Source organism: Prinia subflava, chromosome 20 (genome assembly GCF_021018805.1).
Source record: "Prinia subflava isolate CZ2003 ecotype Zambia chromosome 20, Cam_Psub_1.2, whole genome shotgun sequence".
Classification (NCBI taxonomy): domain Eukaryota; kingdom Metazoa; phylum Chordata; class Aves; order Passeriformes; family Cisticolidae; genus Prinia; species Prinia subflava.
In genome coordinates, this window is record NC_086266.1 from 1,362,544 (window position 1) to 1,386,601 (window position 24,058).

A 24,058-nucleotide genomic window follows, 5' to 3' on the forward strand; every position below is an offset into this window, starting at 1 on the left:
GACAAGTTCAACCATAATACGATTTTACAACATTTTAAAAAGCAAATATCTGCCTGCTTGTGTTTCAAACACAAACCACAGTCACTGGCAGCACTGTCTCACCTTTTCACGTAGCTTTGCTTGACCCATTCTACAACAAACTAGTAAATACAGTCAGAAAACTTTCCATGTGTTTTTTCTCCTTTTTTTCACCAGTCACAACCCCACTCTTGTTGCCATCAGCACACACTTGCAGGCCAGAGCCTCTGTTGGGTTCAGCATCCACAGACAACAAATGTCAGCATCATAAACCACATACAAACAGAGCATTAACCTTCTACCCACAGGGTCCTCTGCTCCTCCACAGGACACTGGCAATAAGTGTACCTTAAATCATTTTCTGATGAAGTGTTTTCTGTGCAGTGAGTGAAACAGAGAGAGCATAGCAAATTTTACTGCCTCCGAATCAGCTGCATGACTAAAGTGTGTGGGGTTTGGCAGTGTAATCTTTTACTTTGATAAACAATTAAATGCCAAAGAAAGCTTCTTAAGTTAATCAGGGCTTAATTTAAATAAACAAGCCAGCAAAAGATTAACAAAAAAATCCTCAGTGGAATCTGAATACAAAAATAGTCTCACCAAGTCCTGTGCCAAGTTCATAGCAGTAACTCTGCTGGGATGGACTGGCCCACTGACCCCTTTTTTCTCCCCTTCCTGGCACCACCAATGAGAGATGTGAATTTTCTGAAACACCAACACAACCCTTTCCAGCTCCATCGATGCAAACAGCACTTTTGGCAATGTTAATGCGGCATGATGAGGAGGAGGAAGAGGAGGAGGAGGAGGGTTAACTCTGCTCTCGTGATGGAGAGGAATCAGCTGAACCCACCAGGAGGAGACCTGGACCTGGGGCAGAGCCCCTGGCATCACCAACCTCCTCCCCAGAGTCTGCCCCAGGAATATCCCTGTCCCTGCAGACAGGAGGAAAGCAGCAGCCCTGTGGGTGCTGGGCTCCTCAGTAGGTAAGTTACACATATGTGTAAATATTCACATATTCAGCACCTAAGGTAAAGATAATAATGTTTAAAACTCTCAGCTTAAGCCCAGTATTGTATTTTATCCCATAAAGGAGGGATAGGTAAAGGTATTTATTACCATTTATTACCACAAAGGTAATAAACAATCAAATCTTGCTAAACAAAACCTATCAGGCTCAACCCCCTACAAAATATTTTTGGGCTGACTTTACAGATGTATCAGCTCCTTCATTAGACAGTCAGTGCTTAATTCTATTACTCTGTGGACTCTCCTAGTGCTTTTATTATTTATGTATTTCCAAGTATTGTCTTTTTCTAACAGCAAAGCCACTCTCATTCTTTATTTTACTGATGAAAGCTGCTTTAAATGTTTCCATTTAAAGAAGAAGTCTTGTTACTTTAAGTGTACACTTTTCCATTAATTTATTTACAACCATCTTTGCTGAGCTGAAAATTCACAGTAGGCTTGAGTTAAATAAAATCAAACCATTAAAGAAGAATATCAAAATAACCAGAGAGCCAAAATCTAACGTGGGATTGTTATAAAAATTATTTCTTCATGACATTTCCCTTCCCCTTTGGCAAAAGTGCTTCCTTTTGACACAACAAAATTCCACCCCTCTTGCTTTTTTTGTTATTTAGAACATGATAAAAATAGGTACAAGACAACCAACTGATGACTAAAGAAAAGCATTCTATTTAATCACAATATGTACATCCAAAACAGAAATTACACAGCTGCAATTCAAGATGTATTCACACCACCACTCCACCAGGGCCAACGTGCAAAGGTTTTTTTGCAAGCTACTGGCCAAAGGGAAATTCCAGCTGCAGACAACTCAAAACAGGTGAAAGGAAGACTGGAGGGGCAGCAGGGGGTGCAGAGGCAGGAGAGCCCCAGGGAACTGCAGCCCTGCACTCCCTCCACATTCACTCACTCCCTGCTCACCTCTCCCAGCAGCTCCAGGATCTCCTGCGTTCCAGAGTGGGTTTTGATCTTCATCCCTGCCCTGAGGCCAGGCTCACATGGGCCTGGCTCCTGCCTCAGCAGCTCATATTGAAATGTTTGGCACACAGGGCATTGCAAAGGTGTGATTAGGCCCGTTAGCAGTGTAACCATATTTGACATTTGGGCAAACATTTTAGCTTGTATTGCACTTAAACTCTCTTTTCACAAAGAAACTTGCCTGAGGTCGCTGAGGAAGCCTGTGGGAAAGCCAGGAAAACAGCTTGTAAAATCCTACTAGGAGTATCCCTGCACTCTTTCAGATTAAAGCAGAATGAAATTAATATATCAAATTCCTCATTGTCATCCTCCTCAGGTTTCTTCATTTTCTGCTGCAAATAGTGCTCTCTTTCCTTAGACGCACCTTGGAACTCAATTTTCCTCACATTAAAGAGGTGGCAAATGCAAAGCTCCCGCTCTCAAACTGTGCTGGTGACTTGGAGCAATTGCACACCAAGTACAAAGTGTACCCCTTGCAGGGAGTATGAATAACACCATGCCTCTGCTTCAGCACCACTCCATCTCAAACGGAAGAAAAATGGCACAAGAAACGGTAAAAATTAAAAAAAAAGTATCCGTATCTCCTTTTCCTCCTGCCGATGTTCCCGGAGCTTAATGGAATTCAAATATACTGAATACATAAATGATTAAACAAAAAGGCAAATTAAGTTTCTTCTTGGTCAAAATCATGTTTGGCATCTTGCATGCCCTCCGTGAGTGGGTTAGTGCTGAGCAGTAACACCCCCAGGGTGACTTTCTCATCACCCTGGCACTTGCAGCCCTGTGGATGGTCTCCTTCTCCCTGGAGGAGGAGGTTTCCTAACCCTAATGAACACTGGGCATTTCTATGGCACCAACAATGGTTATTTCAGTTTTCTCCTCCCTGCCAGCGAGCGCAGTGGCAGCAGCCCCTCGATCCATTCGTTGGCAGCCAGCATCATCTCCTGCCAAAAGGCCACCTCCTCCTGCGTGGAGTCCATCCAGTCCACGGAGATGCCATAGCTCAGACCTGCAAAGAAAATAAAACTTGGGGAGCTACACAGAGAGTTCCCACTCCATGCAAAAACACTCAGTGGGATGTAACTGCTGCAGGCAATGTCTTAATATAAAAGCTGCTGGCTCCCCCTCAGCAAGCTGCACCCTGAGCACCTCCTGTTCCCCTGCAAGTGCCCATTCTGCACCAGAGTTCAGAATGAAGTCACTGCAAAAGCCACAAAATGCAAAACCCCAAACATAACCTGCCAAGGAAAGCAGTATTGGGCTCAAGCCTTTTTTGCATCTTTTTGAATGGTAAAGAAGGTTTGAAAGGCTTGGTTTTCCCCTTACAAGATTTTCTTGTGGACAAGGTGGAGTATTCACCAAAATTCTCTTGTTTCATTTCTATAGGAATCAAACATATCATAGCAGAAAAGTGTGTACATCAATTCTAATTCAACCTAATTTTTAAGTGCCAATTACTTGTCAATGAGAGAGAAGCCCACATTTAGATCACAGCTAATCTTGAATTTGGTGTTTTTATGTCCTTTCCTTGTTGTCCCTTCCCTCTGGAGAGTTCCCAACCCACCTGGTGACATTGGAGGTAGAAAACAGAGGACATACAGGCAAAGCCAAGAGCTACAGTGCAGCTGCAGGGCAGACATTCCAGCTCCCCTGAGCCCTGTCCCCCAAGGAACACTCATCCTTGACTGCAACATGGGGAAATCTCTGAGGCCCTTCAAGGCTGGACAGGCACTGGGTGCTCCAGTCCACCCCTGAGCACCAGCATGATGTTGGTGTGTCATGCAGTCCTGCTTTCCTGTAACAGCAGGAAAACTCTCTGAGGGACCCGAGGAGAGTCCTGAGTTTTGTCAGACCTCAGATGTGATGTTGGCAGAGGATGTGGGAACAGAGGGTCGTTACCGTGTCCATCCAGGACACAGTGCAGGTACCACTACTGAGACACCCCATCCCTGGTTTCTCTCCAGCACTCTGTAACCTCCCACTTTACCTTGTGCCTCAGCACTGTGGCATTGAGTTAATATAAAGGAAAATACTCACCTGTGCCAAGGCCCAGCCTGATTCCTCCAAGGAAATGGTTGGTAAGCTTTTCATGGTCCCACACTGTGAGTTCAACACAGGCATCCTTCAGATCCTCCGTGTGGAAGCCATCATACACAATGGTGTGATTGAACACGGGGTTTGTGTCTCTCTTTATGACTCGGGTCTTTTGGTAGCTCTTCTTACTGGTGTCTGGAAGCACATAGCTTTGAGAGGAGAAAACACACAGTGAGAAGCACTGAGCACTGACCAACAGCTTCATCACAGCAAGGATTCTCCTGGCTTGGCCACAGCTGAGTAACAAGGGCAATTCCTCCCTACAATTCTCCCAGTGCAGCACAAAGGCTTTCCAGAATGCAGGCACAGCTTGGTGAGCCTGAGAAGAGAGCAGGAAGCAGAGCCCTTTGTGTGGGCACAGAGCAGCAGCAGCACCCTGCTCAGGCACTCACCACTTCACAAAGGAGTCAACTCCCGAGGGACGCAACTGCAGCAGGTCCTTGACGTCTTTGACCCAGATGTGAACTTCACCAGAGGGAGGATTCTTGGGCCCTGCCGTTGATGAGAAGAGAAAAGCTGTCATGCCAGCCAGAGCCACGGCTCCCAGAATGACAGGCTGCTCTGCAGGGACCCACAGGCTCCTGTGTGCCCACTGCCCCTCCCTGGGGATCCCAGCACTGCAGCCAGCCCTGTCACTGCTGTGGGCACGGGCTGCTGACACAACCTGGATCTGTATCAGACAGCAAAAGAGGGGGAACTGCTGAGCCAAGCCAGCCTTGTGCCTGCCCCACAGTCCCATGGCTTCATCACAGCAGCCCACAGTGCCCACATGCTCCTAACAGCTCATGAGCTGGAGGTTGTTGAGCCCTTCCTCTCTCCCCAGCGCTTTCCCAGTAAATTCAGATGTGGAAAGCAGATGTAGGCTGCAGGCAGTGCTGTCAAACTCTGCCTTTGTGCTGATCTCTCAGCTCTTGCTCTAATGAGGTTCCTCTTAAGCAGCCCCTAAGCAGATGAGGCACTGCAAGCTGTGTGTTTGCACTTAATGCACAAACCACACTCACCTAGGCTTCCAGGGGGGACGTACTTAATGGACAAACTCATCACTCCTCGGTGATCCACACCATTAACAGCAGAAAGGCTCTGAAACACAAACAGTTATGGCTGACTAAATGGAGGATTGTGGAAACACAGCAAGGCAAACAGCTTTTGACTTCAGTGCAGGAGCACAAATGGACAAAGTCTGATTTTCATGGCTGGAGCAGCCCATTCTTAGGGCAGGTCATTTCTCTGTGGGTTGTTCTCAAACTCAGTCTCTCAGAAGCGAAAGCCTGAGGATTCAGAGTACAGGTCTGCCCTTCCAGACATGTCCAACTGGATATAATGAAACATATTGGTTCAGAAAGAATAAATTTCCTCTATTTGCTTAAAAGGGGCCTCATATCAGACCTGTGAATCCAACAGCATGCAGGAAGCTGTACAGGCTTTACAAAAACCTGAATATTTACCTCTCAAGGCCTGTCAGCTGCTAGTACTCTGCTGGTTTTAAGGGATGGTCCTGATGTGAGTGGAGGGAATGGCAAAGCTGCTGTGGTTAGTGCCAGGTTGCACTGGTGAAAGTGTCCCTACAGAGCAGTCCCCAGAACAGACCCAGCAGGCTGTTCTGAGCACTGAGGTGTCCAGGTACAGCTCAGTTTGTCCTGTTCCACCATACCCAAAGAGCTCAGAGGGCTCAGGAAGCACTTCTGCCACCCTCAGGGCCTCAGGGCTGCAGCTCAGACACTCACCCGGGGCTTCAGTGGGTACCAGTTGAGTTTCCTGTTGCTCCAGTCCCAGCTGGCCAAGTCTATCTCAATCTCTCCCAAAAAACTGTTACGTCCCAATGGATCATTGTGCCAAACAGAGAGATTCAATTTTTGGATCAGCAATACCATTTTCTCTATTTTATACTAGAAGAAGAAAGAGAAGTCAGGTTGTTCAGTTTTTTCTTCTGTTTCTTTCACCAACAGAAATAAACTACTCAAAAGCTTGAATAAGCTCTGAGACTCTCAAACCCACCCCACACATGCACTACCCATGGACTGGCTTCCATCTGAACATCTCTCTTTTTTTTTTTTGCCCTGTAGCAATACCCTGACAAAGCTTTTCTGCTGAGCACAGGGAAACCTGGCATTCCATTCATCACAGGGCAAAACCAATATTCTTTCAAGAATTATTAACACAGGCCTGGGCATTGTTAAATAATCCTCTATGCTTTGATGAGTATGATCACATAATGCAGACCTTTCTTAGCAGTCCTGTGCCTTGTGCCTGCATCCAGGGGAGGACAAACAGCCCCTGCTCTGAGCGCAGGTCCCTGTTGCATCCAAAGACCTGTGTGGTTTTGGCAGAGAAATCTTGGGTGCAGAGGAACCTTTAACATCCCAGGCCTCTCAAACCCCAGGGAAGAGCAGAGCAGTGCTGGCAGGAGGCAGGCAAAGCACCTGGCCTGAAGGCAGGATCTTTGCAGCCTGATAGAGGTGCCTGCTATAACAGAGGTTTTCAGAGTGTGTTGGTTCTTACCCGTAACACCTCATTGTAAATGGGGTTCACTGTCCTCTTCTTCACTGATGTTTTCCTCTTACCCATCCTAGCTTTGTCTGGGAGCAGGTAAGTTTTGACATACCTAGGAAACAAACTCCAGTTGGATATTGTTCCACATTGCCAAGCTAATGAGCTGGCAGGAAGGAAGGAAGGAAGGAACCATTACATTTAAAGCAAATAAAAGCCCTGCAGAACACAGAATTGAGCAGTGTAGAAGTCACAAGGCACTCAAACACCACTCACGGGTCAGATCTGCCTTTCTTCTCATCCACCACAGCCAGGTCCTTGCACTGGGACACGTGGACCTGGAACTCCCGGTTCTTCTCGTCATAGTCCAGAGCAAACTCCACGGTTCCTTGGGCATCCACACTCCCAAAATCGCCGCTGTAGACACTGAGCACACTGCCACTCACCTGCCAGGGGAAGGGCAAGGTCAGTGCCACTGCAACAGGCACGGCCTCACTGGGTGCTGGGCAAAGACAACAGTCTGAGAAATGCATTCCCAGAGAGGAAACCTGGCGCTGACCAAGGATGACTCAGGGGGTCTCTATTTTGAGGTGGAACCTGGATTCACTCCTTTGACCTGAGCAAGTCAATAATCACCCCCATTCCTTTAATGAAATAGCCCTGCAGAAACCACCAGGATGCTCTGGAGGCCACAGCAGCAGCAGCAGCCTGAATGCAGTGTCACTGCATGTCATTATTGTTTTAAGGACTGCATGAAAATAACGACATGGACTCTCAGGCTTATAGCAAGTGAGAGCCATCTTTATTCTTCAAAACCCTCTTTTATAGACAGTTCCAAAAGAGCAAAGTTCCATTGGTCAGCAAACCAACACCAGACCACCACTGGACAGTTAGGAACAACACTCCTCGACCGTTTCTTGCAAGTCAACAACAAATTAGACAAACACCACCTGCAAAGGTTGTTTTCTCTCACCAAAGACTGTTTGAATTCCTCCTTATGGTTTCCCAGACCCAAGTGAGGAAGCCTGAACACCTCTTTTTGCCCACTGTCCGTTCCCACTGCCACATCCCCGTGAGGAGCCCTGTGCAGGAGCTCAGTACCTACCGAGGAGACTGAAGCCATGTCTGAAGAGTGGCTGCCAGTGCTGGGGCTCTTCTTGTGCCTGTTAAACTGGAAGCTGATCTCTGAAGCCGTGTCCGATTCGGTCTGCTCAGAAAACAAGAAGCATCTTTAGGCTCTGCACAACGAGCGCTTTGCGACGCTGAAGAGAGAAAGGAATTGCTCAGCGGAGCCCCATTAAGCAGAGATCAGGTTAGGAGAGTGCAGGAGAGTGCAGGGAGCCTCCCCAGGGCATCCCCTCCAAGCAGCACTGAACGTCATCATTACCTGCCTCCACACAGAGCTGCGTGCCCCGCCTGGGCTCTGGGAAGGGCACAGAGCAGCGTGGTTTGACACACACGGCAACATCCTCCAGGATGGAACAGCTGCTCTGGGTTAATGGGGGCTTCTTTCTTAAGGCATTTCTCATTTATTCATGACATAACCAAGGCATGCTCTAAAGCAAGTGCTGCTGGCCCTCAGGAGAAGCATTCTCCCATTCAGGGAATGCTGTGAACACTATTTCAGTTTCTGGCATCAACCCACCTCAGACAACAGGAGAGGAGAAGATCTGCTCAGTTCTTTGACTCTTTCGGGCTCAAGATATTGGTGTGGTATCAAATGGGGTTTATTGTATGCTGCAGGTACAAAAAAAGGGCATCAAGACTGCTTGTCAGGATCAGGAAATTGTAAGTCACACTTTTAAAGGGCACGAGGAAGGAGAAAAGCCTTGTGGAAGGCACTGGAGTACTACCCACTTGCCCTGTCTGTGTCACTGTCATTGAAGCTGATCCTCCCCAAGACAAAAACTGCTCATTAACATCCCGGAGCTATTTCCAGTGTTTCCATTCACTGTGTGGGAGTGTGGAACTCCCTCTAGTGGCTCATCTAATTCCCTAATCAGCACAAGGACGTGGATGTTGCCTGCTTTTCTTTTGTAGAAAAGAGCACTAAAATATTTATACCCCCAATTTCACCACTGCATGCACCTCTGAAATACTCTGCTAGACACAGAGGTGGACAACAGCCAGATTATCTAAAAGAAAAAAGTTAGAGAGTTTCCTATCAATAGAAAGATGATTACTGGACTGCTTAGAAGTCTAACTAAAACTTATTTTTTGTATCTTTATCTTCTTTTCCCAGCCTGATACATGCACAGAAGCATGGTGATGAAAAACTGGCATAATATATTACCTTAAGCAAATGTAAACCAAAAAGAAGAAAGATTTACTCACTCTCTGTGCTTGTGTAAATGTTCAGCATGCTCTTTGCAAGATTAATGCCATTTGCTCGGGCCAGTGCCTGAGCAGCAGGAGAATGATCCCCCTCTTCCTCTGGAATACACAAAAAGCCAAATCAACAAGGTAAATAAACACAAATGGGCAGTGCATCAACAAACCCATGTGTGTGTGCCTCCCTTGGCCACTCTGCCTAGAGCACACTGCAGTCACACTGCACAGGGCTGCTTCCCAATAATCCCTGAGAAAACCTCTTTACATTGTGCCAAGAAATGTAAAAACTGCATTAACCCAGTCCCCAACACAGACCAACTCTTGTGAAGCGCTTTCAATGAAACAGAGACATCTGCTAGTATCAACCTAAAATAAATGAATTAATAAAGGAAAAAGCCCTGAGAATCAAAGTTCACTTGTGCACCCCAAAAAGACACAAAATGTCATTTAGGCACTGACAGCCAGTGGCTATATCAAGGTACTCTAAGAGCCAGTGTATTTATTAAACACTTTGCTTCACATTTTATTTCTTCTATTTGTGCCAGACTTTTCTCTACTACCCCAAAGAATTCCTCCAGTCCCACATTTGAAGAAAATACAACCTTGCCAGTGAGTGAAATGAAGTGAGTTCCTGTGATGTGCTGTAGGGAGTGCAGGGCTGTCCCAAGGTGAGGCAGGCAGGTAAGGCACAGGGGAGGAAAGCAGGGGAACCATCCCCTTCTACACAAGATTTGTTTCCAGAGCTGTCTGCAGAGCGCATTCTACACAAGCTAACTCCAGACAAATTGCAATATAGGATAAACGGACAGATGAAGAAATTGTGCAAAATGCAGAAGGTTTAGGGAAGAAAACAGGCTTAGGGGTGGCTCTCTGTCTGGATTTCACAGGGTGCAGCCACAGCTCTCAGTACCTGAGCAAACAGCCGAGTCTGTTCCCTGAACAGCTCCTCTCTCTCTGGGTGGATCACCAGGTGCTGGCTGGTCTGAAGACTCGCACATTTTCTCCTCAGGTAGCTCTCCATTTATTTCCATGTTGTCCTGAGTGCCCAGATCAGATCTTTCCCCTTTCTCATCATCGCTTTCCCCATCTGTGAGCGCGGGGTCGATGAGTATCTGTACCCTGCTGGCCAGGGACCTCGCTGTGGGCCTGTGCTCCTCTGCCACCACCAGCTCCTCCACAGGCATCCCTGGCTCCAGCCCGCTGCCAGGCACATCCCTGGTGGCTGACTCAGGTGGGATGGGAGTCCCTCGCACAGGCAGCCTGGATTTCTTGGAGCAGTGCTGCACTGCCCTCTCTGCCCCTGGCAGCAGCAGCTCCTCGCTGCCCTCCCTCAGGGAGCCATTCGTGGCCACCAGGCCGCCTTTGCTCCTGGCGCTCGTGGATCTGGGAGCGACAGGAACCGAGCCCTTCCTCGCAGGGGCGGCACAGCCTGGCTCCTCCTCGCTGGAAGACAGCGTTATTGTCCTTTTGTGGGGGCTCTTTGCTTTGGGGAAGGCACCAGGGTTTCCCTCAGCAGCCTGGCCGTGCGTGGAGGGCGAGCGGCCCGGCCTGGCGTGCCGGCTGTCTGCGCCCGCCCGGCCCGGCCGTGCTCCCGCCGAGTCCGCTCCCTTCTCCCAAAAGCTCTTGAGGCTCCTGAAGTGCTCACGGTCCAGGCCGATGTCCTCCTCCTTGGTGCTCATGGAGGAGATGGTGTAGTTCACGCCCTGCTTGCCGGCCCCGTCCGCGGGCAGGGCTCTGGGGCTGCCCAGCGCCTCGTCCTTGGCAGGGCCCTTCTCTGCTGGCCCCGTGTCACCCACAGGCTGCTCAGAGCTGGGGAAGGCTCTGCTGGGTCTCTTCCTCACTGGTATTTTGCTGGGACCATAAGGTTCTCCGGGTGGAGTTTTTGGCCCCTCTGTGGTGCTGGTGGCCCCATCAGCAGCTTCTCCTGCAGGTGCAGTGCTGGGCTGAGGCACAGCGTCCTCGGGGAGCTGCGTGGGCAGTGGAGACACTCCATGACCTGCAACAACAACCAATGCTCAGAGCCTGTCCCTCTGCATCACATCCAATCTCTCCCCACAAGGTCTGAGCTGAAATTTCTCAATGAGGAGACAGGGAATTTTCAGAAATCATCAATATATTCCTAGTTCTTTTCCATATTCAGACTCTAGAAAGTTCCCTTCCACCTGAAGAGAGCCCTGAAAACCCCAGTCCTTCTCCCTGCAACAGAAAAAATCCACTGAGCTCCAAACTGTTGCTGCGAGTTGTGGATTTGTTTGCAGGTTCCCTTTCAATTTGACAGCTTCCCTCCTGGCTATTTGCAATGTTCCAGACTACACTACACAGTCAATGCTGGAAAGAAAGGGTAAATCCTCTTGTGTATTAAAGAGCTGAGAGCCAAGCACTCAGTTTAATATGTACTGAGAGCCCAGAGAAGCTGCAGTCATCACATTGCTTTCTGCCTTGGTCCCTGCTGCCCTGGCTGTAATTCACAGCCCAATCTTACATGCCAAGGTACTCCTTGTTATTTATTTGTACACACACTGAAAAGCATCTTGTCTCTTGGTGTTTGATGTTGAGTAACAAAACTCTTACCTTTTCTAGACAAATGAGAGCTGTTTGTTGCTGTCACAAATGGACTTGTTCCAGTGTCACTCTCTGAGGAGGAGACATCATGTGTGCTGGATCTCTGAACAGAAAACAAATCTTATAAATACTGGCAAAGCTGGAAAAATTGTATTTGATTTGAGCAGAGACACGAGGGCAGGCAGCCTGTGGAGCCCCTGTCAGGAGGTACAGACTGTGTGAAGCTCCAAGGAGTAACAAACAAAGTGCAGAGGTTGTGCCTGTACTACCTTGTACGATGCAGACAACTGGACAGGAAGTCTTGGCTTTGGTTTTGGCACAATTTTCTGCTCTGTGGTTTCAAGAGTAGGTGTACTGGACCTGTGGGAGAGGAGAAATGCCTCAACAAGGAGGTCTGTGGTGATGATGTGCCTGTCTGGGTGCTCAGGCAGTCTCCAACACCACCTCAGCTCTGCTCAGATGAAGAACTTGCTCAGTGAAAACAATGTGTGTCAACTACTGGGTTTGCTCAGACTTTCCCCTTCTGGGAAGGGCCACAAGAGCCCAAGGGCCACGCAGGAGGGAGAGACATTTCTGTGCTATGGCCCAGGAAGGAACAGGCCACACCTTGCTTGAGACTGAATGAGAAAAACAAAGAAAACAAAGCTAGCTTTTCAGGATTTAACCAAACCCCCCCAATAAAAACCACTGGGTGTTGTGCCAGCAAAGCAGGAGCACCCAGGGCCTGTTGCCTCTGGATCCTTCATTAAACAACACCCACTAATCAACTGCAGGAGGTTTGCAAGTGTTGTCAAGGCCCATATTTAATATTTAACTGGAGCAACTGCCACCTGTGGAGAATGATTCCTCATTCTGCTGACAAAAAAGAGGCAAATGAGATGGGAACAACAATACATGAATATGTGGGTATTTTAATTGCCTCTCCACAGCCCACGGATGTGGAGTGAGGTCACTGACTTGCTCACTGGAGTGCTTTTAATAGATGTTTCTGCTCAGTCAGCACAATGTGAAATCCTACCAAGCCTTGATAGAGAGGGCTGAGCACTGGACACAGAGTTTGGCACCAGCAGGAAATGAGCAGTTTCCTCCAACAGTTCATTTTGTTAGTGTTGCTCCATAGCAAAAATTAAACAAATAAAACCATAATTACTTTGAAAAACTAACCAGCATATCCTGGCATTAGAGACAGCTTCCATTTTACTGATCCCTTATCAAATCATGCAGGAAAAGACCTTTGTGGGATAAGCACATTAGCACTTGATTATTAGGGGTGGATTGATAGTCTGACAATTCCTGGAAGAAGAACTTAAAAATATCCTACAGAACATATTACTTATACAGTCTTGGAAACTCAGTTAGGGTTTAATGGGTAGCATTCAATTTTCATTACAAGGAGGAGCAGCAGCCTGAGTTACCTTCCCTCTCCTGCATCAACACCGTCCTCAGGAAGGGCAGGACCTGGGGCTGCTTTGCTTTCCACACCCATCTGGAGGTGCTTGTTGGCCTCATCTGTAACAGAGACAGGTGAGAAATGACATTTCATTAAACTTGCAGTGCTCGGTGTGCTTTGTTTGGGGTTTGCCCAATGGAAAAGCATCCCACCAGCACAGTCCCTGGGGGTTTAGGAGGACAGGGCTCTCAGGGGTTCTCCTGCTCTCCCCAAGGATGGGGAGGCCCCAGGGCAGCAAAGGCACTTCCAGACCCCACAGGTGCAAGAGGCCAGAGCTGCCCAATGCCCAGCTCGTGCCAGGAGCTGTCACATCACTGGGAACCTCCACAGGACACTGCCATTGACTGTCAATAAAGTTAATCTGTTCCAGGATTTAAATTCAGCCATTTCCTGTTTTGACTCAAGTCCTCCGATCTTGGCAAACAAAGGAGGAGGCCAATACAGTTAATGAGGAGATCCCTGTTATTTTTACTGGCACAAGGCCCAGCTACATCTTCTAAGCTCCCAAAGACAATATATATTTTTTCTATATTGCCTGCTACAGACACATCCTGGCCAAGGAGGCTCAGCAAACAAAGGAGTGATCTATTCTGCTGCTCCCCTGGCAGGGGTGGGAAGTGGGTCCTACATCATCCCCTTCTCTTTTTACCTCTGTGGTAAGATATGGTACCAATGACATCTAGCACACAAATTTGGGGAAAAAAAGCAAAAAAAAAAAAAAGAAAAAAGAAGCTGAAGTGGGGAGAAGGCATTCACTGCACATGGCTTTTGCCTTGGTCCTCTGCCACACTGTCATTTTTTCTTTGAGCCCTGATTTAGGTAACAAAAATGTTACCAAAAGGGATGTTTTTCTGGTACTGAAAACATAGATGAGAATCCCCTTATCACAACACAGGGACTGGTTCTCAACAGACTCCCAGGACAGGGAGACTCCCATCCTGGACCAATTTTTTTCTGGTCCATCAATTTGTTTTCTGAAGTTGTACACTAACATACTTACTTTCTAACTTGCCCTTTTTCCTTCTGATTGATGCCCGAAGCAGATCCGGCCCCTCCAAGTCTTCCTGAAACCGTTTTGCCTTCACTTCAGAAAACCATTCACCTGTCACAAACTTCTTCTTCTTCTCATCCTTGATGGAGCCTTGTATCCGCCTGGAAGTCAGGGCAAACATTACACACCAAAAAAATCTTCAAATCTCTGACCTCCCCTGAGCTGCCTTTGTAATCTGTCCATGGGTTCACCTGTCTGACACTATGAAGGATCCAGAGATTGTTCTCTGCAATCACAAGATCCAAACCAGCATTAAAACAGCAGCTGATTTATCCTGTATCAGAAATGGGAACAGCACCTTGTAAACACGGGCTTTCACCTCTTCCAAATGTCACAAATCCAAACCATTCACCTGGCAAGGAGATTTGTCCACTTGCTTGGCTGCCCTGAGGGTTAAGGAAGGGGTGGGGCTGTTTGTCTGTCTTGCACTTCTCCATTTGATTTGCCTATTAAACTCTTCATGAGCAGCAAAACCCTTTGGATCAAATTTGGCTGCAAACCACACAAACAAATAATGATATTTAGGGAAGCAGCATCCTCCCTGGTCACTGCTCCTTTCCCTGCCATGCCTATTTTTGAAATTGTTTCAATTCAGAGGAGAGGCAAGAGCATGCAGACACACGCATCCCAAGTCCAGGCTCCTGGCTTCCAGTTGTTTCCCCAGCTCCCACCCCCAAGCAGAGGCCAGGGCACACAGGCTCCCAGGAGCCTGCAGCAAAGCCTCCTGCTCCCCCTGCAAGCCTTGAGCATCCTTTCTATCCTCTACTCTTTTTTTGGCTCAGCAGCAAATCCAAGACTCAGCTCCTTAGCTGGGGTACACTGGCATGGTGCCATCCACACTCACTGAGTTACTCCTTCCTTGCCATGGGGAATTGGGTGCCAGCTCCCTGAGCCTGGTGCATGCTGTCAGCCCAGATGGGCTAATGCTGGCATTTAAAAAGTGACAGCAGCAACAAGGAGTTCTGCTCATCCTGAGCTCCAGCATGGCCAGTGGCAGAGGAGCTGAACTGAGCAAGAATTCCTGGCTCCCTGCAAACCTCTGGCAGATCATGCAGCCTCTGATCACCCCTCTCTGAAGGACAAATGGTGCACCTCAAAAAGCAATAGGGCAACATGAAACAGAGAAGGGGATTTAAAATCTTATTGTGTAAAATCTCATTTCAAAACACACTATGGCCTTTGTGCTACTGAGTGAGTAAAAACAAGGCAGCAGCTGCTCCCCTGCTCAGACCTCTGCCAGCAAGAAATCAGTGTCCTCCTCCACGGAACAGGAAAGGGGGGATTGCCCCGGCAGCTCTGAGGGCTGATCATTAACTCAAAAGGAGAGTCCATTCCTGCAAGGAGAGGACAGCAGCAACAGAAGGACAGCTGAGAAAGACAAGGTACAATGAAAAGATCTATCAGGATCTGAGCAAAAGGGACAGAACTGCTGCAACCTGCACCTCTCCTTGTTCACACACACATACACACACATGCTCCTCTCTAAGAAGTGACAAAAAGTGACAAAACCTTCCCCAGGGGAAGCTCACACCCTGCTGTCACACGCTGTCTCACCTGATGCGATCCCCATCCTTCTTCTTCAGCTCTGCATCCCTCTGCAGAACCTTCATCAGCTTTTCATACTCCTCCTCGGTCAGGAAGCTCAAGTCCAACATCTTCCCCTCCTTCAGCTCCTCAGGTGGCTGCAGGGCAGGCAGGGCAGGCACTGCCCCAGCCCATGGGCAGCCCCTGCGGCCGCCCCGGCGCTGAGCGAGGCGCGCTCCGGAGGGAGGGCTCACCCCAGCATGGCTGGGCTGCAGCTCGCCCTAGCACCGGGGCTCGCCCTTCCAGGCTTTTGGCTAGCACGTCTGTCTGCACTGCATGCCAGGAAAATTCCAAAACCAGGCTCCTCTGCCTTCCTTCGGGCGCGGGGGCAGGAGTGCTGATGCGAGAGGGCAGTGCTGGGAGCTGCCTCAGCAGGCACCGAGCCTCACTCAGCAAAGGCAGCCCCAGGTCCTGTGGCATGAGCCCTCCCCGGCGGGGCACTCTGCTCCGTGCAGCTCAGGCATCCCTGCGAAGAAACAGCGCCGAGATGCCTTTTATGATAAGGTGACATATGGTAACCGCGTGTGTACATTGGGGGTTTTTATTTGTGCTCCAGCACAGGCTCCAAAGCAAAGCCCTGCTTTCCTCCCCTTCCTAGAGCTCCTCACGTGGTATTAACCCAAGCAAGACAATGTTTCATTTTAGCCCTCTCCTACTAAACAGTTGATTCAGCATGCCACGAGCAAAATATGCATATAAATTACCAAATTGCTTGCTTGCTTGCTCTTTACCTCCATTCTTCTTATCCAGTGCCCTAAATGAGACCAAGGATAAGCAGCCAACCTTTGTAAAGCAATCTGAAGATGACAGAACAGCAACCTGCAAGCATTTTCTGGGATAGAGTTTATTTTTGAAAAGCTATCTAGGGACATATCACAGTCTTTGCTTCCCAAGAACTTTTATTTATTTTTAACAATCCCTATGACACGTGGGCCGAAGCTACTTCAGGAAATATTTCCAGTGAAGACTCATATTTATTCATCAGTATGGCAGTCAATAAAAAATAAAAGTAACTTCTTGGGAAAAAGGCTACTTTTTAAAGAGCTTTTTTTTTTTTCTCCCATGAAAATGTTTTAGCTTTCCACATTAGAAGGAAAGGGTTAACAGAAACCAAACAGCCAACTCCTTCTTTTGTTTTATATAGTTAAAAATCAAACCACTTGATGCACCTGCTGTGGGAAAGTGAGCTGGTGCAGAAGACTGCTCCGCTGCAGGTGGAGGCTTTGCTGGAAGCCTCAGGAGCTGCAAAGCTGCAGGAATAAACAAACCTGGGAATGATCTCCAGCTGCAGCAGGACAGCACCGGGCTGTCCCTGCCCCACTGATGGCACCCCACGGGTGTGCTGGGCACAGGCTGGAAAGGAGAACCCACCACGAACCACTCAGGGGCAGAGCGTTAAGGGAGGGTGTGCTAATTGCTAACCTTTTAACAATTAACGATTTTAATTGGGTCTACAAGCACAATGCATTAAGGGTAACAATGACCTGGCAGGCACAGTGCTGGGTGCCACTGCCCTGGCTGTTTAACCCCTGAGGCAGGATCACACTCCTGCACACAGCCTGGATTGCTCTGTTAGATCGCACAGAATCCTCCCCCTGTCAAAAACTTGTTAGCAGCAATTCGGACACCACAGGGGTGGTGTAGCACACACATCTAAATCAGCAGATCCACAGGAAAGCCAGGAGCCAAGGGGCATTATTTCCTCCTAATTTGCAATAAACCTCTTGCAGCTCTGAAGTGTCTACTCCTCTGCTGGCTAAGAACAGCTGTGAACTACAAGAGCAGAGAGTATATTTAATTGCTTTCTGAAAAGATATTCCACTAAAAATGCTGCCACTGCACTGACTGCAGTGATATTTTGTCTGAGTCACGGCAGAGAAATGAGAGAAAGAGGCCTAAAGTTCCTACCCAAAAACCTCCTAAGCAGCTCAGTCATCTAGAAATGGCCTTCAGATGAGAGACAGCTGATAAGATAAAGAATAACTTCAAACAAAGCAGGCAATTGTAGTCTCCGATGCAGTCCACATCTAAACACATCTGTTAGCATCACACAGGAAATGTCAAGGCCAAACTCTGGCAATGCCAGGTACAAATGCCAGAATTGCTCAAGCTGAGCTACTCACAGACTTTACACATATTTTTCTCTATTCGGTGAGGGCTGTACATGGCAGAGTGCCCTCCCCACCTCAGACAGAGCGATGGGCAGCTCCTGCTGCTGATAACCCCACTGAGGGCAGCCAGCAGAGAGCAGCTCTGACCCTAGAGATGTCTGTCCACTCCAGTGTGCATCTCAGAACAAAAATCCACTGCTCAGTTCATTCTGAGCACAGCCCTGGGTGGCTTCTCTCAGCTCAAGGCATTGTTTCACATCACCCTTTCCAATAATGTCCAACACGATGGAGAATCTCTGCTGTTTCATCAAAACCTCTTCCCTCCCCTCAGGCTGCTTTAGTGAAGGATGCCCATTGATCAAGATGGCACAGAGGAATTGCAGGAATTTATCAGAACAAGCAGGTCTCCAGCCCAGCCCCTCAAGAGCAGCCAGCTGAAGATATTTTGGAACAACAACACAATGCTAAGCTGAAAAAATGAGCAAAGTCCCCTATTCAGTGCACGTGGGGAATGCATAACGGAGGGAATGGGTGAATTGTGCCTATTTGCACTCAGCCTCAGAAATGTCTTGGCTTCCACAGAACATCCCAGAGCCAGGACAGTACAGAAGGTTCAGTCAAGGATGCATAAGGATTTTTCCTCCCCTCTGCACTTCTAGCCAATGCAATGTAACCACCACATGAATAATTATCTCCACTGAATTGTGCTCATCTCCTTCTAACAAGGAACTGCATGGGTGGAATTTGCATTACACACAGTTTACTTCCTTTTAGCCATTTTTAATTAAATGAACTATCCCAAGGTTACCACCTAGGGTAAACAAAAGACACAGCTTCTCAGTCTTAATCATTATTTCCTAGAACCAACCTGCCAAAATAAAAACACCCATCAGAGGAAGAGTCTGACTCAGACTCCTTAAGGTCAACAAGTCCTTTCATTGATAGTAAACTGATAATGCAGTGCTATAGTCTAAATATTTAAGAGTTCTGTTTATTTCATAGGTGGGAACTATTTGCAGGGCTTGCAGGATGTAGTTCATTGTAATCCTGCAGATTGCCAGAACACAAATAAACAAGCACAGCCACCTGGGACACCAAGAAATCCCCTAATATCCCAGAGAACAGGGTGGCTGGATCCCCAGAGAGGATGCCAGACTCCAGAGACTTTGCCCTGTTGCCCTGCCATTCATCCCCAGCACAGGCATGCCACTCCCAAGGGCTTGTGCTGAGGTTTGCTCTAAGTCTGCACTTATGTCCTCAGGAAAACAAGTTCTAAAAGACTTCCCATTCCCTATTTATTAGTTTGTAGCAAACCTGCACCCCTACAGCTTAGCTGTGAGCCAGTTTAGGGCTTAAAGCTAGAACACTGCAAGTATTTAGATGAATCCCCTCCCTGTCCCCCTTTGTCACTCACTCATCCTCAGAACCCAGATATTTTCAATATGAAAAATGGGAGGTAGAAGGTAAGTTTGAGCTGAATTCAAACAAAGAAACTGCAGAAATGGAAGATGTAGAAAAAAGCAAGCACCTATGAGAACTCTTGTCTTTTATTTTTGACCCAGAAAAATATTTGTTGACCTCAACTGTGCTTTCCTCCAAACATAATTTCTCCACGTTTGCCTGCAGTGGTGTCATGTCTTAAATCGCTTTCCTGACCCTGCTTGTTATGCCCCAATAACTGTGAGCATGCAACACCTACCCTAGCCAGGAGCCCTCCAGAACAGAAACCATTTTATTTAAAAAAACCCCTCAGAATGCTAAAACCACCTTGTTTGTAACATGGTGGAGAAGTTAGAAGTATGCAGGGCCCAACAATTCCTTGGTACTGCTGTGCCTGCTGAGCTCAGCGGCCTGAGGCGTGGTGATAAATCCCAAGGGAGAGCAGAGCTGTTTGTTTAGGAAACTTTGCCTGCTGAGGGATCCTTCCTTCTGGTCACTGATTATTTTTAAGCCTCAGCCAGGCCTGGATGAGTCTGAAATACCTTCATGCCAGTGTTAACTGTAAGACAGCAGGGTGCACCTCACTGTTTGAGGTATCTGGCAGGTACAATTCCCTCCAACATCCAGGAAAAGGAGGTTTAGAAACTCTTAGGAAGTAATTGCCTGATCTGTAGTTTCCAGTTATTGATTCCAAATAAAGAGGGTCTAAATCCAGAGGCTGAGGATGTAGACATCACCCCCACGTGATGGAAGGCAGAAAAATGATGCCCAAGCCCATCCATGCCTGACCCAGGATCCAGGCCTTTATCTCTTCTGATTCTCAAGCATGTGCTGAAGCCTAGACTGGTCTGTGCTGGGCCTAGTTCTAGCACAGAAATTCACTACACTAAAATTTTAACTAAAGCTGGTTTACTTTGTCACCCTGCCCTACAGTGAAAGGAAACTCCAGGGGGAGTAACCCTATCACTGACTCTGCCACATCCCTGCTTTCACAGACCTCATTCCACGAGAAAACAAATGCATACAGGGGAATATTTTTTTAAAACCTGGCCACTTTCCTTCCAGAAATAATGCAACTTTCCAATGCAAACACAGACTCAGCCATTAATTCACCTACTGCAGGCAAGTCTATGCTCCAGGAGAAGGATGACCTGAGTGGGACAGGAAGCAGCACTCATCACTTACAAGAAGAAGGCACCTGCTTCCACTCTCTGTCCCCTGCAATGCTCAAAGGCAGTGAAAGATTTAAATCTGTCCCATGAAAGGTGATATCCAACACCCACAGCCATGAGGAGGCCAAAACTACCAGATGGAGATGAAAAGATTTCAACACAAAACCACAGTTCTCATGCTAGGCTCTCTCTGCTGGAGAAAGTTGCAGATTAATTAGCTACAAGCACAGCTATAAACAGATGTGCCTAAACTGGCACAAATCTGCATGTGGACATGGCCTGTCATTTAGTTTAGCTTAACATAAAAGTTTAGACAAACTTGAGTGAGAAGTCCCAACACAGATTGCACTGATTTAATTAAATCACTAAAAGTAAAATCAGTATCAGGTGATCATCTGCTACCACTTCCTTGCCCAGACAAGGTGTTTCTTCCATCTGTGCAGCTCCATGAGTACTTAGCAAATCTTGAAGGGAGGTGGAGAAAACAGACTTTTTGGATAAAAATAACAAAGTCATCTGAACTTTATTTCTAAGTACCTAAGCTGAATAAGGTTGGGAGCTTTTAGAGGAGCAGTGATGACTCGAATTCTGCCCAGACACAACTGTATGATGATGCTGTTGTGGAAAAGGCACCCAGAGCAGTTCCAGCAGCATCTTCCCTGTGTGAGTTTCTAATCCCATCTGGTTTGGCCCTTCAAGATGAACTGCACCATTAGGTTTAACTTGCAAAAAACCAAAAAAAGTAACTTGCTTTTGAATTGAGTGTCACTAACAAACCCTTAATTTTCTCAGGCTCTGTTGCCTGTTTACACCCCAGGACAGCCTTGTACTCCTTTCAACTTTGTTGCAAACATTTATAATTGCTTTGTTTTTCTCCCCCCCACCAGACACACTCCCCTGCTACATCTCTGAAAGCAGATAACAATATTGATTTAAATGCAATCAAAGCGAGCCTGATGGACAATGAACACTTTGTGCCATGTTGTGCCATACCGTGGCAAGGGCTGCCCCTTTCCCAGGGATGGAGGCCCATTAAAGGGCCACGATTTATGAGTTCAGGAGGAAAAAAAAAAGTAAGTTTACACTTCAATTACAGAATTGTGCAGGAGAGCAGAAACTGGGGTCACCATGTGGAGTTTCTCAGATATTCTGCCAAAGGTGGAACAGGGAGGGAGGTAAAGGAAATGGGTTCAGCCCTCAGAACTGACTGACTCCTGCCTGCTGACAGAAGTTTCACAGGGACAGAGCAGTCCATCTCCACTGTCTGGCCATGCCCTGGGCCTACAGCACCACTGGAGAGGATAAGCTCCACTGCAAAGTATTTTATGTGAAAATGACTCACTGCCAAAGCAAGACATAAGAACCAGACAGGTCATAGGTTACCATGGCTTATACAACAGCATTGATCACACTGGGGAGGTGGCTGCAAAGGGAGCAGAAATTAATTAATGCTGGTTTTATTGCCATGCCAAGCATTTACAACAATGAAGCATGAGCATGGAAGTAAACAAAACCAGGATGGAGAGGAGACACTAGGAAAATACAGACGAAAGAGCAGAAGTCACAGGAAGGTGACACATCATGATCCACCTTTTTACAAGCAATTTAGAATGCAAAGTGGGGAAGCAATAACAAAAAGTACACTATAAATCATCAAAAGTACCCCTTATTTTCTAGGACTTTCATTTTTTAGAACTTTTTAATGTTGGATTTTTTCTGACAACAGAGAAAGTTGTGGCTGCCCCATCCCTGGAAGTGTCCAAGGCCAGGCTGGATGGAGCTTTGAGCAACCTGGTCTAGAGTAAGGTGTCCCTGCCCATGGCAGGGGGGTTGGAAGGAGATGATCTTAAAACCCAAACTATTCTATGATCACTCCTCTGAAAACCAGCAGCTGCCTCACAAACTTCATTTTAATAGATGGGACAAAACCACTCTGTGACTAATTGCAAAAGGTTTTCACAATGCTAATTCATCGACGCAAGGCAAGATACACTTCGATTTGAACAGCACAAAGTCCCGGCCGGACCCGCGGGAATGATGCCCCAAGGTAAGGCAAGGCAAGGCTGGTCTGCGGAACCAGCCCCGAGCCGGCATCTGCAGGGCTGCCACGGCCACGGTCACCTGTGTGCCCCGGGCCACCTCCGTGCCCCCGGCCCCGCCGGTCGCTGCCCTGCCGCTGTGCCAGGCGCTGTCCCGACCCCGGGCGCTGCCGGCACCTGTGACCCGTGTCCCCCCCGGCACCGCCGCCCCGCCACGGGCGCCGAGGCTGTCCCCGTGTGCTGCCCGGCAGCCGCTCCGTGCAGCCGCCCGAGCCCACGCTCCCACCCGCTGCCGGGCGCACGGTGCCCCCGAGGGCAGACCCTGCGCGGAGGGGAAGCCCCGGAGCCCTCCGGGCACCCGCGGCACAGCCGGCACGGGGAGGGGGCAGGAGGGGAGCGGCACCTCCGGGCGGCGAGCGAGGTCCGGCAGGCACGGCACACAGACACGGAGCGCCCGCACCGAGCTCGGCCGGGCTGCGCTGCCCCCCTCCCGCACACCGGGGCTGTGCCCGGCACGGCGAACCCCGCAGCCCTTACCTGGCTCGGCGGCGCGGGGCGGGGCGGGGCCATCCAGCCCGGGGCGGGGCTATCCACATCGGGGCGGGGCTATCCCCTGGGGGCGGGGCTATCCCCATGGGGCGGGGCTATTAATCCAGGGATGGGACTATCCACCTAGGGGGCGGGGCTATCCTTCCAGTGGGCGGGGCTATCCATTCAGGGGGCGGAGCTATCCATCCCGGGGGCGGGACTATCCATTCAGGGGCGGGACTGTCCATCCCGGGGGCGGAGCTATCCATCCCGGGGGCGGGGCTATCCATCCCGGGGCGGGGCTATCCATCCCGGGGGCGGGGCTATCCATCCCGGGGGCGGGGCTATCCATCCCGGGGGCGGGGCTATCCATCCCGGGACAGATGGCACGGCCTGGCACGGGCCCGGCCTGGCACGGGCCCGTCCAGCCGGGACACGGCAGCAAGGACATGGCCCCACAGGCGCACAGGACACAGCCGGGCTGCAGGCACACACCTGTGTGCAGGTGCGGGGTTTGCACAGCTGTAAACCCCGGTGCCGCGGGGGAGGCGTGACAGGGATGTACCTGTGCCAGGCTGGGCTGCCCCACGGCTTTTGTTACCTCGCTGGAGTCAAATTGCGCCGTACAGCTGGATTGGACAGTTGCTTTTCAAAGGTGACACCCTACACGCTATTAATGTTCATGTTTTTCAGATGACTTCATCTGAAGTTACCTGAGCTGTTGCTTTCCCAGCTGCTCCCACGATGACACTTTCATTTTCCATTACTTCCCTACACCTTGCAGACTCAGTGCCCACCTGACCACTGAAGGATAACAAGTGCTTCCAAAGAATTTGAACAGCGTGTGTCACACAGCAGTCGGGCTACAGGATCTGAGTCCAAATCAACTGATGAATAACTTTGATTGCCTGTCACAAGCAAGTCACGGGCAGGACAAAACAAGTGCTCGGGTTTATCTCAGCTGCTCTCCTGCACTGATTTGTGTCCAGGATTGCTGATCCTCTGCTCCACAACTTCATCACCTCATCATGTCACCATGCTCAGTGTAATGCTGGGGAAAGGGCAGCAAAATCAGATATTAATTAATAATTAATAGCATATAGAAATGTTATTCTGCCTCCTCAAGAAAAAGGTCACACAGTTCCACTAAATTCAGGCTCCTTCAGAAGGCAGCTGGGTTGCAGAGC

The 24,058-nt window shown here is 48.7% G+C and overlaps 1 protein-coding gene across 1 annotated transcript; it reads right to left on the reverse strand.

Annotated features, from left to right (window-relative positions):
• Positions 1–1,690: 1,690 nt before the first annotated feature.
• On the reverse strand, positions 1,691–22,935 carry LOC134560645 (synaptotagmin-like protein 4). The gene is made up of 17 exons (XM_063416866.1): positions 22,881–22,935; positions 15,552–16,047; positions 13,947–14,098; positions 12,912–13,005; positions 11,766–11,856; positions 11,506–11,599; positions 9,845–10,930; positions 8,938–9,036; positions 8,249–8,340; positions 7,709–7,810; positions 6,880–7,049; positions 6,616–6,718; positions 5,841–6,002; positions 5,118–5,196; positions 4,509–4,608; positions 4,060–4,265; positions 1,691–3,031 (listed from the first exon to the last, which is right to left on the reverse strand). The coding sequence occupies exons 2-17, from the start codon at positions 15,650–15,652 to the stop codon at positions 2,886–2,888; spliced, it is 2,877 nt and encodes a 958-aa protein (XP_063272936.1). The 5' UTR covers positions 15,653–16,047; positions 22,881–22,935; the 3' UTR covers positions 1,691–2,885.
• Positions 22,936–24,058: the final 1,123 nt, after the last annotated feature.

Bases quoted from the DNA above. Each gene is read 5' to 3' on its own strand.
- LOC134560645 (XM_063416866.1), bottom strand. From the start codon at position 15,652: ATGTTGGACTTGAGCTTCCTGACCGAGGAGGAGTATGAAAAGCTGATG. The intron at 6,719-6,879 runs GTGAGTGGTGTT...TTTGTTTCCTAG, and splicing joins AAGAAAGGCAGATCTGACCC to GTATGTCAAAACTTACCTGC. The intron at 4,266-4,508 runs GTGAGTGCCTGA...CTCCTCTCAAAG, and splicing joins GTTGACTCCTTTGTGAAGTG to CTATGTGCTTCCAGACACCA.